Raw genomic sequence first — 12945 nt, 5'->3', positions numbered from 1 at the left:
GCCTTGCTTTCAGCCCTTGTCAAGAGACTCCCTTTGCATTTTGTCCCTCCTGTTCACCAAGATGGTTCCCGTGTTGCTATCTGTCCCAAGGGTCTCCTTGACTCTGAGGCTTCCAGGCGGAACAACTCTCTTCTGGGACAATTTCTGGGGAAAAGACCACCCTTCTATATAGTGAAGCTTTCCCTCTTGAAGGAATGGTGGCCAGTTTGAACTGTTGATGCTTCCTTCTGGACCATGGATTCTTCTTGTTCAGTTTCTCTGATGAGTATGATCACCTAAGATGTCTCGAAGGAGGGCCATGGCTAGTCGGACGATCCCCCATCTTCCTCAGGCCTTGCCACCGCCAGTTGCCACTCAGTCGTGAAAACTTCTCCACCATTCCAATATGGATCTCCCTCCCTGGGCTACCATTACATTTCTGGTGTGCTGATGGTTTGAGTGCTATAGGATCAGTCCTGGGTACTCATATGCTCTGATGCTCAAACGAACAAAAAAGATAGCCTCGCATATGCCAGCATCTGCATTTAGGTGGATGCAACTGCAGTGCTTCCTCAATCCATATCCATTCAGGATGGAGACGATTTTGCTTTCTACCACCAGGTCTTATATGATTGGAAACCCCCCAGTGTATTGTTTATAGTGTTTGGCCACGACACTAACTCCTGCCCTCAGAAGCCGCCTCCCTTAGAAAGAGATGATGCCTTGCATACGGAGCTGGTGGAATCTGTTCGCTTACGAGATCGATCCAGAATGTCTCAGACAGGTTCTAGACCTACTTATCGCCCTATGGTCAGAGGTTGAGGAAGAAGAGGTCACGCTCGTGACTGGAACCCTTCTAGAGCCACCGCTGCAACTCTTGCCGAGCATCTCTCCGTTAAACCTCTGGTCCAGGATAGGGGTTTAATCGCTGGTCAAAACAGATTTGCTATTTTGGCCAAAGCGTCTGGGTGCCTCGAAGAACCAACCTTGACTGGTGAAGGTGATGTTGACATGCGAGCACACTCCCATGTCGGATGTGCTTCGGACCGCGATCTCCTCAGACTTCCTGCTCTTCCGATGATGATGTGGATCGATCTTCTAGCTCAGATTCCGATGAGAGCTCCTCGGACATAGATGGTGACAACTCCAGCTCTGGATCTCCCACTTCGAAGTCCTCTCTGTCAAGGTCACCATCGCCGCCTTCTCCTTTGAGGAGAGATCTCCCTCCAATCTCTCAGGCAAGAAAGGAGGATTCTGCCCCCCCTTTTATGTTCAGCTTTGACACGTCAAACTTTCAGAAGAGCCTCGTCCCCCCTCAACATTGACTCCCCTCCTGATTGGCCGCCTTCTCTAGAGCCTGCAGATCTGACCAGGCCCATAACCTCATTTGTTACCTCCAAGCCCATCCCCTCCAGTCTCGGGGAGGCCCACATCCAGGTCAGCCAACCATCGAATCTGGCCCCTCCGCCCCTTGAGCCTTTGCCCCAGGCCCAGGCCCAGGCCCAGGATAAGCCCCTGACCCAGCACACTTCCTTTGCTCCTTCGAACCCATCCAACTCGGGCTTGGATCTAGATCCTCCAACCCATCCTGTGAACCAGTCTGGTTCTTCTCCTTCACCCGACTGCCTCATGGTTCATCCCAAGCCTAAGAAAAAGTCCCATCGTCCTTCTGCCTCCAAGAACATTGCCCTGCACACTGACCCTGGCTGCAACGTCCCGCAAGCTTGTCCCTCCGCCACTCCTCATCCTTATCAGAGGAGAAGCAAGTCCCGTCCATCGGTGGAAGCCCGTGTCACCCCTGTGGTGCAGTTGTCGCCCCCTTCCAATTGTTCCTAATGTCCCAAGGACTAATGTGGAATTCCAGGGGCCTGAACTCCCCTTCTAAGCATGCCGCTGTGAGATCCCTTATAAGAGAATTGAGATCCTCTTTTTGCATTTAGTTGGAAACTCGTGTCAAGGATTCCTCCATGGCCAGATTTGGCTCCTTTAGTGCCCCTGGTTGGCTCTTCCACACCAACCACTCTTCCCACCCCAACAGGCGTATCTATTTCTTATGGGACAAAGCCCAGCTGAATGTCTCCCTCCTTTCTTCCACCTCCCAATAGCTCCATCTTTCTATTTCGGACCCTGTTAATATAAAGGTTTCAGAAGGCAATGATATGTCTGTTCCTAGTAGATCTGGGGACAGGCCTATGGTTGAGGGACTGTATTTTGGAGGTAACATCAAAGTAAATGGCTTTCCAAATCTTGTCCAAGGAGCGGGAGTTGGAAGACCATCTACAGATGTTTCGCTCCATCCAAATATGGTTGATGGTAGCAGAAAAAGCAAGCTTCCTAATAGTGTCACAAATGAAAGATCCCGAAAAAATCATATCAATCCAAATCCATTCTCTATCAAAAGGAACAATAGGTCTGGTTGATGGCCAACATTTGGAGATGACCAATTTCTAGATGGAAGAAACGGGGCAAGAGAAGAAGAGATGAGGGATATCCTCAGTACCTTGAGGGCAAAGGCAATAGGAGGGGGGAACAGGAATATGGCAGTGAATGAGGAAGGCTTAGGTTGGGAGACAGTTGGAGAGACATCACCAAAAATAAGGCTATGACGGGGGATGTAGCCTTTGAACCAAACAAGGTGACGCCAAGGAATCACAGGACCAGAGGATCTAACAAAGGACCAAGCCGAGGCAGAAGAGAAAATCCCATTGGATGAGTGAATCCAGATGCATTTATCTTCCCTACCTTGATGGCTAGGAGGGAGAGGAGGGATAGAGGACCAGAGGTCATGAAGGGGAGGAGTAGGAGGGAACCAGCCAAGAGGGGACATGATACAGGAAACTGTAGCAAACTTGGATATACCAGAGGAGTAGATGGTTCTGGGGGAACCAGGGAGGCGAGGATACCAGCCGTGCTAAGGGTCCATCCATAAGGAGTTAGCTTGGCTATTACCTATGCAAAAGGAAATGGCATTGAGAGCCAAAGGTCTGAGAGAGAATTTTCCTCAAGATCCAAGAACCATCCAGAGTGACTAGGGCAGTCTAGAGGGAGTGGTGCTTAAGAAGGTATGAGTGAATCCAGTCAACCCAGATGCCCTTTTGCTTAGACACGATTTCCCAAATGAGCTTAAGAATACCCGCAAAATTGACATCTTTTATTCGCCTAATGCTAAGACCACCTTCGGCTTTGGAGAAGGTAGACTTTGCCCCAGCTGAGAGGGTGGAGAAACCTGGAGGTATCTGCACCTTTCCGAAGAAAGGAGCAAAAGATTCCTTCAATGGTCTTGGTAGTGACATCCGGAAGGGAGACGACACCATACCAATATAGATATATGGATTGGAGCACCGAACGAATGAGGGTTACGCGACCATATAGGAGAGCAGCTTACCTTTCTAGAGCTGAAGCTTCTTTCTTAAGAGGTCCAGCATGGGGGAGCAATGATGGGAGGAGAGCCTGGAGGAGATGAGAGGGAGACCCAGGTACTTAACAGGCAGGGAACCCAAGGAGAATCAAGTGATGCCAAGAAGAAGATCCTAAGAGTTAGGGGAGACCCCTAGGAGGAAAAGGCTAGATTTAAGCAGATTAATGCAGAGGCCAGGAAGATTCTCAAAGGATCTAAGAGATTCCATAATGGTGGAAATGGAGAGGGGGTTAGCTTTGGAGAAGATCATGATGTCATCAACAAAGGCAAGATGGGTGAGAATATGGGATTTGCATTTGGGGATACGAGAGATAAGGAGGAGGTCGTGGCAAATTGGATGGATCTAGATAGGACTTCCAAGGAAAGGGATAAGAGAAAGGGAAAAAGAGGGCATCCTTGCCTGATTCCTCTACCAGGGAGAAATAGCTAGCATGGCTACCATTGACAAGAACAAAGAACATGGGAGAAGAAATACAACAGTGGATCCAGTGAATGAAGGATGGGGGAAAAGACATGGTGAGAAGAACTTTAGAAATGAAGTCCCAGCTCAAGGTGTCAAACGCCTTATAAATGTTAATTTTGAGAAGAGTAGCAGAGGAATGAGATTTACGGTCAAAACCACAGATGATCTCATAATAGAGCATGATATTATCATCAATGCTCCTACTCGTGATGAAAGCGAATTGGTTAGGGCTGACAAGGATGTCAATAACATTTTGAATTCTGTTGGAGAGAATCTTGGCAATAAATTTATAGAGCAGATTACAGAGAGATTGGCCTGAAGTCATTTATGGAGACCGCCCCCTCCTTTTTGGGAGAGATAGATGAAGGTATGGTTGACACCACTACTCTAGTTGGGATTGAGGAAGAAACTCCGGACAACATAGATAAGATCATAATGAACAATGTTCCAACAAGAAGAGAAGAATCCCATATTGAAACCATCTGGGCCAGGGGCTTTATTAGCCTTATGAGAGAGAATGGCCGACAGGATTTCCTCGTCAAAAGGAATAGACTGAAGCCTAGGGAGATGGTCATTTGGGACAAATTTATTGAGAAGGTGAGGGATGGGGGGCGGGGACGCCAAAGGAGGAGGAAGGAAAATACCTTGGAAGTGAGAAACAGCTTCAGCTTTAATGCCCTCCGGGTTGAGGATCTCAATGCCAGAGGAGGAGATGAGCTTGGGGATGGAGTTCACATTGTTTCGAGCCTTGAGGGACCTGTGAAAGTAAGCAATGTTAAGAGTCTCCAAGGTCTAGCCATTTGATGCGAGCATTCTGACGGAGAAAGCTCTCCCTTGGGCAAGAAGGAGGGAAAGCTCTAAAGTCGTGGACTTTTCCTCAACTGCGAGGGTGGGGTTAAGGAGATCAGCCTGGATTCTGGCTTGGATGGAGAGGAGCCTATCACGGCAGGAGGAGACACGGGAAGAGAAATTGCCAAAAGTGGAAGAATTCCAGAGCTTGAGAGAGGCTTTGCATTCTTGAGCTTTTTGGCAAGGGCAAGGAGGGGAGAAAGGGAAGGGTTGACGGGAATGTTCCAAGCATCTCTCACTAAAGGGAGGAAATCCGGGTGAGAAACCCACATATCAAAGAACTTAAAGGGCTTGGGACCGAAGGAGCCGAAGGAAAGGACATGGATGGAGATTGGGTTGTGATCGGAAATCCCCGTGAGCTCAAAGCAAGCGTGGGCGAAGGGGAAGGAGTCAAGCCTGGCTTCATTGACCAGAGCTCTATCCAGCTTACAAGCCACGCGGAGATTTCTAGATCTTCTGTTGTGCCAAGAGAGCTTAACTCCCAACCATCTGAGATCATTAAGCTAAGGTCGTCAATACAGTCATTAAAAGAGTCAACTGCATGATGGTCAATGGGATTTCCCCCATGCTTATCCTGACTGAACCGGATGACATAAAAATCACCCACAATGCCCCAAGGACTAGAACCTGTGGAGTGACTAAAGGAGCAGAGATCAGCCCAAAGGGGTATCCTGCGGGGGACAAGGTTATGGGTATAAATGATAGAGTAGATGTGGGCTCCAAAGGGGTGAGAGATGGAGAGGTGAATGGCTTGGAGGAGAGGGCAGTGATGATGAGAGAGTTGGGATCCCAAAGGACCCCGATTCTGCCGTTGGGGCTATGGAGACAATTAGAGATGTGAGACCAGGACGAGGCGATGGAGGAGATGATACGTGGGGGAATTTGCTTCAAGAACTCTCGTTTCAAGAAGGCAATAAAGGTTGGAGAGGGAGGAACTAATGCAGGATCTAATGTCAGCTTGTTTAACTGAGGAGTTAAGTCCTCGAACATTCCAAATGGTCCAAGGGATCGTTAGGCTTAAAGAATTGGGCAGCAAATGCTCTCAAGAGCAGGGAGGAATTGTGGAAGCGGAAGGAGTGCTTCGGGGAGTGGTTCGACAGTGTACCCAATGACAAGAGAGGTGATTGGATTAGGATTGACTTTGAGCCTGAAGGCCGGCTTAGCAGAGAAGGAGGTGGGTTTTTTCTTCTTTTTGGAAGGCTTCGCCAAGGGAGGAGGGGTAGGGGGAGTGGCTCCAGTTGAGACAAAGGTATAGGATAAGGAGGGCGATGCAAGGTGATGGGGAGGGTGATCTACAGTACAACTAGCAGTAACAATTCCAGAAGCAGGCAGAGCAATTCCAATTTAGCCTTCTGTAGCAGCAATCAATTCAGTCGTGGCGGCCAAAAGGGCAGAGATGACCGAGAGAGCAGCCATTGTCGTTAATTGGAGATTCCTGGAAGGATCATGAGGGTCCAGTTGGAGGGCAGCGGCGGTGGCGAGGCCAAGGCCACAGAGTAGCAAGGAGCCCAACTGAGGCGACGGGCACATGTCTTTCGAGGGGACCATGAGGGTCCAACGGAGCATCTGAGGTGGCGGAAATGAGGATGGGGGCCTTCCAAGACCAGAGAATCATTGATGGCGGGGGGGCCTTCCAAGGCCAGATCAACAATGAGGGTAGGTAAGTCCATCGAGACCAAGGCTCCAAGAAGGGCAGTTGAGGAGCCGAAGGAGCAATGGTCGTCGGGGGAGGGATACTACTAGCAGAGACGTAGGGGAGAGAGCCATCATGGTTTAGAGGAGCATCAACGACAAGGAGCAAAGGAGCAGTGGCAACCGCGACAGGGCCTTCCAAGGCCAGAGCAATAGAGGGGGTAGGGGAGACCAACAATACCAGGGAACCATAAGGGGCAATCGTGGAACCTGAAGGAGGAGCAGCAGACATCTGGGGAGGGAGAAAGCTAGCAGCACATAGGAGAGAGCCATCATGGTTCGGGGGACAGGTGACGGGAGAGGGAGGAGGCGGGTTCGGGCTTAGAGGTGGAGCGGATGGTGGAGGTAAGTTAGGAACGGAGTTGGAATCCAGGTCAGGCGAGGCGGTCGGAGGGGGATAAAAGGGGTTGGATGGGTTATATAAGTTTCCCAGGTAAAGAGGGTGGTCTTTGGGGAATTTAGAAAAGGCGTTAAGGAGTTGGACAGGCAAAAATTGGTTCAAAGGATAAAAGGAAGAAGCCGGTTCAAGATGGTTTAAAGGAGGTTGTAAATCTCCAAAAGGGGCAAGAGTGGTATGAGGAGCGCTAGTCGAGGTAAGGGGTTTAGCAAGGGAGACGAAAGCATTGGGGAGAGGAAGGATGAACAAAAAATCTCCAATTGATGAATTGTGCAAAGCAGATAAAAATCTCTAATCTCCCCCTCATGGCAACAAGGCTGAACAAACAATATCCAATTACCATGGCATGCCAATACTAGTGCCAAAAACACTGTCAATCCCAAAGATGTGATTTTGAGCCCAGCAAAGCAATAAAACGGCACATGTATATGCCTAATGGCGATTCCATAATTACTTCATGCAATCCCAAATTGATGCGGAACCTAATAAAAGAAGGAATATCACCATCATCTTCAACCTTGTGCTCAAACAGAAAGCGGAAGGCACCACTGCTTCAAGACCTATAACTCCATCGATAGGCTGTTGTCAGTCTTGCGATTTTCAGGGTAAGTCAATATTGAAGATACCTATCAATTGCACATAATCTCTAGCCCAAGCATTAATCCAAGAGACGTATTTGATATCTGAAACTGAACCCAGTGCTGGACTCGACTTGGGAATCTGTATTCCAAGGTTTGAGCAGAGATTTCACAGGTAGGGTCGCCTTGAAGGTTGAGAACCCTCGACCAGAGTTTCAGTCCAAGCAGATCAGTAGTGAGGGAAATCGACCCTCTTGATTAGAGATGTAATCACCACCCAGAAACATAGTATTTCTAGGTCCATGGAGGGATTGCAGCAGCAGCAATCGATTTCCTCAAGTAGAGAGTCCAATGAGACCACAATAGCAACATCCGATGGCAGAAAAACCTAGCAGTAGGTCTGAGGTCGCAATAAACTTCCTCAATCAATCAGTTTAATCAGAGGGGAGATATAGCAGCAGTAAAACGATGGATGAAACAAACCCAAACAATAGCATAATCGATTTCAAAGATGAACAGTACCAGAATTCTTTTTTTTTTTTTTTTTTTGGCAACAATAATCGAACACAGGTTATCCTATTATTTATTTTCTTCTTCTTCTTCTTCTTCTTCTTCTTCATGGCTCTGATACCATATAGATATTAAGAATCAAAATCAAAGAGGAGGAAAGAAGAGAAAGACAAAGGAATTGGGGAGTAAGGCTTGTGCGATTGATTGTTCGATGAATCACAATCTACCGCCAGCCACTCTTTATATTAATTACGAAATAATTGCATACTTTGCGTAGTAGGACTCTAAAGCCTAATCATAACAAGGAACTTACTTAGACTAGGAAACTAACTCTTCCTAACTCACTTAGACTAGGACTCATTCCACGATGGGGACACTCCACCTATCGTGGACTCATATTCCAACACAATACCATTCACTCCTCCATAGATGATTTCTCCACCTTCCTATGGCTCGACAACTGGCATCCTTCTGGAGACCTTTTTCTATTGTGGGAGCCAAATCTGTTTACTCCTCGGACCTTCCTAAAAACTCCCCTATAGCCTCCATCATCTCTAATGGCTCATGGTCTCTTCTATCCTCCCCATTCTTAATTGGCATCTAGCCCTCCCTTCCCCCTCTCCCTCTAGGTTCCCTTACCCAGGGTGATAAAATCATGTGGTCGTCTTCCCCTTCTGAAAAATTCAGCTCCTCCTCTGCTTGGAACTTCATCCACTCCCCTTCCCTCTGGTGATCTGGCATAAGGTTGTTTGGTTTAAGGGTCTCATTCCCATAAACAGCTTCACTGTTTGGGGAGCTCTTTCTAACTGCCTCTCTACCCAATCCTTCCTTCGACATAGTAACATCATTGTCCCTCCCTCCTACTGCCTTTGCTGAAATTGAATTGGAGATACCAGTAATCTCTTCTTCAGCCACCCCTTTCTCCTCTATCTGGAAAAAGGTCCTCAATTTCTGCTGGCCTGATAGGAGATTATATTTGCCTCTGTGTAAAGAGTGGATTTGGATTAAATGACATTTGTCGGCGCTTCAATCTATGACATTTGCTGGAAAGCTTGCCTTTTGTGCCATCAATAATCATCTATGGATGGAGAGAAATCTTTGTAGATGGACTTTCAACTCTCGCTCTTTCGACAAGATTTGGGCAGCCAACTTCTTTGAGGTTGGTTCAAGAATCCAGCTGCTCCGCCACCATCCGGTTCTCGACAACCCAAAGAACAAGCTTATTGTTGTCTCTTGGGGCCTTCCCCTCTCCTCGCTTTGAGGTTGGCTCATTTTTCCTTTTCTGCCCTTGGGCTTGTATATCCCCCTTTTTCTTTCCTTTGGTAATGAATAATTTATTCACCCCAAAAAAAGGGGAGGGCTTAAAGCTGATCAGTACCACCTACGCATCCAGGCTCCTTTTTTTTTTGGATCCTTGATCGTCTAAGTGACACTTAAGGGCATTATTGGTGTTGCCCTAGTTTTTTACCCCCTCCAATGAATTGAGTCACCTAGTGCATTGAGAACTATCAACCCAATTGTAATTGGGAATTCACTACCTTGACCTCGCGCAGTACTACACTATGACAAACAACACATTAATAATAAAATATCTTGTTTCTAGACTTCTTCAATGTTGATTAGTTCATAGAATCTTCAAATTTATCTAATATTTTCAGCAATGCACCAAAACAATAGTGGAGATGATACAACCTTTGCAATTTGATACAATAATCAAGAATAAAAATGTCTTACCAAAACACGATCTAATACAAGTTGGACAATGAGCTGCTCTACTTCCTCTCTCTTTAAATCATAACCTGGGAGTCAAACCATCCAAAGCAATTGGTAATATTGTGAATCCACCAATTATCACTATTAATAATTACAAAAATCATTTAAGCGCAGTAAGGGGAAAGACAGAATGAAGTATATAAATTCGATGAAGCACTAAAGGATTATTCATTATAATTAATTTGTAGACAGAAGAGAGATGTTGACCAACATCAGTTATCCTTATGTCACATCTCACAACGAAAACTAAATAAGACCATTTTACATCCATGAACAAATGGGGGACAAAGCTATATCAACCTGTTGCGTCAGAAAAATTATCGGTGGATATCTTCCTGCACAGGTAGATCAAGTCAATAGAGGCCTGAAGCATGCTCCGAGGGGGACTCTCCGACACTCAAATCAGTCTTTCTTCCAACAGTAATGAAGAGGGGTGAGGAGAGAGCAGTATAGCATAAAATAGTGAAGTATCCGTACCTTAGGGGTCTACCTCTATTTATGGTGTAAGTTTCTTACCTAAAAGACAGTCTTTCGTTCTCCCAGGTGATGAAAAGGTTGGGTCGTGATCCTTTCTTGATTAGACCCCTTACTTGGGCGTGGGGAGTCCTCCCTAAATGGGTTCCCATCATTCTGACGTTTAGGAAAGGCTGGGGTTGAGTATGAGTGCGTCAGGAACAGATGGTGTGGTTTTTAGAGACTCCATGATATGATGTTGTTTCCCTTCCTCTGACAGCCGTCTTGGACAGCTGTGTTTATTCCCTCATGCTATGTATCGGCTATCTATTGGTGTGATACTTTTAGGTACATTATATGCCCCTACTTCTTTTGGCCCTTTATGAGCCATAAAAGAGTAAGAGCTTGACTTTCCTCTTTCTCTTTCTTTGACCGAGGTTCTCCCACGGGACTTTGAACTCCTTTTAAGGTTCTACTCGTCTCATATTGCTCAAACTTTGCCATTTCTAGGTGGTTTTTTTTTTTTTTTTTGTGAATAAATATTCATTACCAAGGAGAAAGAAAAAACATACAGCCCTTAGAAAAAGGGGGGAGAAAAGAGAAGGCCCAGCTGATGAGGGGGCATAGTTTTTAAGGCGCTGGTAAGACAACGCCTTAGTAGCCCCTTGGCGCTGATGCGGTCTAGAGATGGTAAGGCAGTGCTCCGCCTTACGTGAAGTGGCGCCTTATGGGTTTTTTTTTTTTAAACGCATTTTAAAATTACTTGATGAAGATTCCAAATATAGATTTTTTAGTAGTAGGTGTATGGTTTTGTTAACACTTGAGATGTATGAGATCAGCTTTACTCCACCAAAAATAACCAAAACAAACAAAACAAAAACACGATTCACAAACAAGGTTTGGATTTTGTCAAGGGTTTTAAAAAAGGGCTTTGAGAAGGAATCAAGGAACAAGGAAGAACCACTGATCCAAGCGACCATTTTGCTCCGGCAGTGGTGAGCTTCATTCTTCTTTGACAGGAGTAGAAATATAGTGGATGACCTTAGGGCTTAGGCACTCATTTTGGCATCATAGAGGTAAGTATAATAAATACTTGTATTTTTTATGTCTTCTTTTCTTTATATTTATAATTTTGTTTCATAATTATGTATTTATATTATATGTTAATATGTTATGATGATTGATGATTGAATATTGATGATTGATGATTGATAATTGATAAAGATGAACTTAGTTTATTCACTTTATTGATTTGTTTTCTTGATGAATATCTTACATTGGTATGAATATGAACCTTTAATATTTATTTAACATATGAGTAATAGGATTCAACTAGGATTTGAGCCAAATAGATTGGTTTTATAAAAAATTACATAGGAACGCTTTAGTCGATAAGGCGACGCTTTATGCCCGCCTTATCGCTAAGGCGCTCCGAAAGACCTTCAAACGCCTCCGTCGCCTTACCGCCTTAAAAACTATGTGAGGGGGCATTCTTGCTAATGGACTAGGCAGCTCCCAGGAATGAACAATATGACAATTCCTAATAAATGGATTACAACAGGGCATCCGAGAGATTTTTGCTTTGATATTGAAGGAAATGGAACACCAAATCTTATCCAGAGAGCGAGAGTTGGAGGTCCATTTCCTATTATTTCTTTCCATCCAGATCTGATTGATTGTTGCACAGAAGGCGCGCTTTCCCACCAAGTCACAAATAAACTTGCCACGGAAGTTCTTATCCATCCATATCCATTCTCTATGAAAAGGGAGGATTCTTCTACTGACAGACCAACATTTAGCTAGAGTCATTTTCCAGATGGATTTGGAGACCGTGCAAGCGAAGAAAAGGTGATCTACAAATTCCGGCTCGTTCACATATAGGATACACATCGGATCAGCTAGGATGCCTCTATGGATGAGAAAACTATGCGTAGGCAATGAGTTGGTGAATACTCTCTAGGCCATGAAGCTATGCCAGTGAATGTGATGCGGAAACTAAATAAGCTTGTGCCAAGGGGTGTCTGGACCATGGACTCAGACAAAATCCCAAGCAGCCTTGGTGGAGAAGATCTTGGATGAAGAGGGCATCCAAATAGTAGAATCTTGTCTTTGCCTCTGGGAGTCGGAGATGACTGGCAGGGAGTTCCAAATATCAGCAAGCTGGCTTAAGAGCGGACTTAGCCAGATTGACATGGAGACTAGACAAAGAAGAAAAGAGGTTTAAACAACTCATAATGTTCTACATAGAGGAGTCAGCTCTGCAAAAGATCATCAAATCATTAGCAAACGTCAGGTGAATAAGCTTGATAGCTTTACATTTGGGAATGATAGAGATGTGGTTTTGATCAGTGGCCACTTGCAAACTTCTGGAAAGAACCTCTATGGCCAGGCACAAAATGTAAGGGGAGAGGGGGCAGCCCTGCCGAATCCCCACAGATGAGGCAAAGTACCCTGCCAAACTCCCATTGACCAACACTGAGAAGCGGGAGGCAGCAATATAGTGATAAATCCAGCTAGAGAAGACTAGGGGAAATCCCATGGAATTAAAGACCATGATGATGTAGTCCCATCTCAAAGAGTCAAAGGCCTTATAAATGTCCATCTTTATAAGGGCAGCTGGGTAGTAAGTCCTTCTGTCAAATCCTCTAACAATCTCGTGGCAAAGGAGGATATTATCACTGATGATTCTTCCCGGGATGAAAGCCGATTGATTGTTGCTAACAAGAGAGCCCACCACTTATTTAATCCTATTTGTCAGGATCTTAGCAATGAACTTGTAGAAGAGGTTACATAAACAGATTGGTCGGAAGTCATTCATAGCCTCAGCTCCCTC

At 45.6% G+C, this 12945-nt stretch overlaps 1 protein-coding gene across 1 annotated transcript in view; it reads right to left on the bottom strand.

Annotated features, from left to right (window-relative positions):
* Positions 1-12945, bottom strand: part of LOC122064788 (ATP-dependent DNA helicase Q-like 2) — a gene marked incomplete at its 5' end in the record, with an annotated part of 99771 nt that overhangs the window by 21733 nt on the left and 65093 nt on the right. Inside the window, 1 exon segment of the mRNA XM_042628538.1 lies at positions 9621-9685. Within this exon segment, the coding sequence (XP_042484472.1) occupies positions 9621-9685 (65 nt within the window).

This window comes from Macadamia integrifolia, unplaced genomic scaffold, assembly GCF_013358625.1.
Source record: "Macadamia integrifolia cultivar HAES 741 unplaced genomic scaffold, SCU_Mint_v3 scaffold1764, whole genome shotgun sequence".
In the NCBI taxonomy this organism is placed as follows: Eukaryota; Viridiplantae; Streptophyta; class Magnoliopsida; order Proteales; family Proteaceae; genus Macadamia; species Macadamia integrifolia.
The sequence above is the reverse complement of the archived record's forward strand: the minus strand, read 5'-3'. Positions and strand labels throughout refer to the sequence as shown.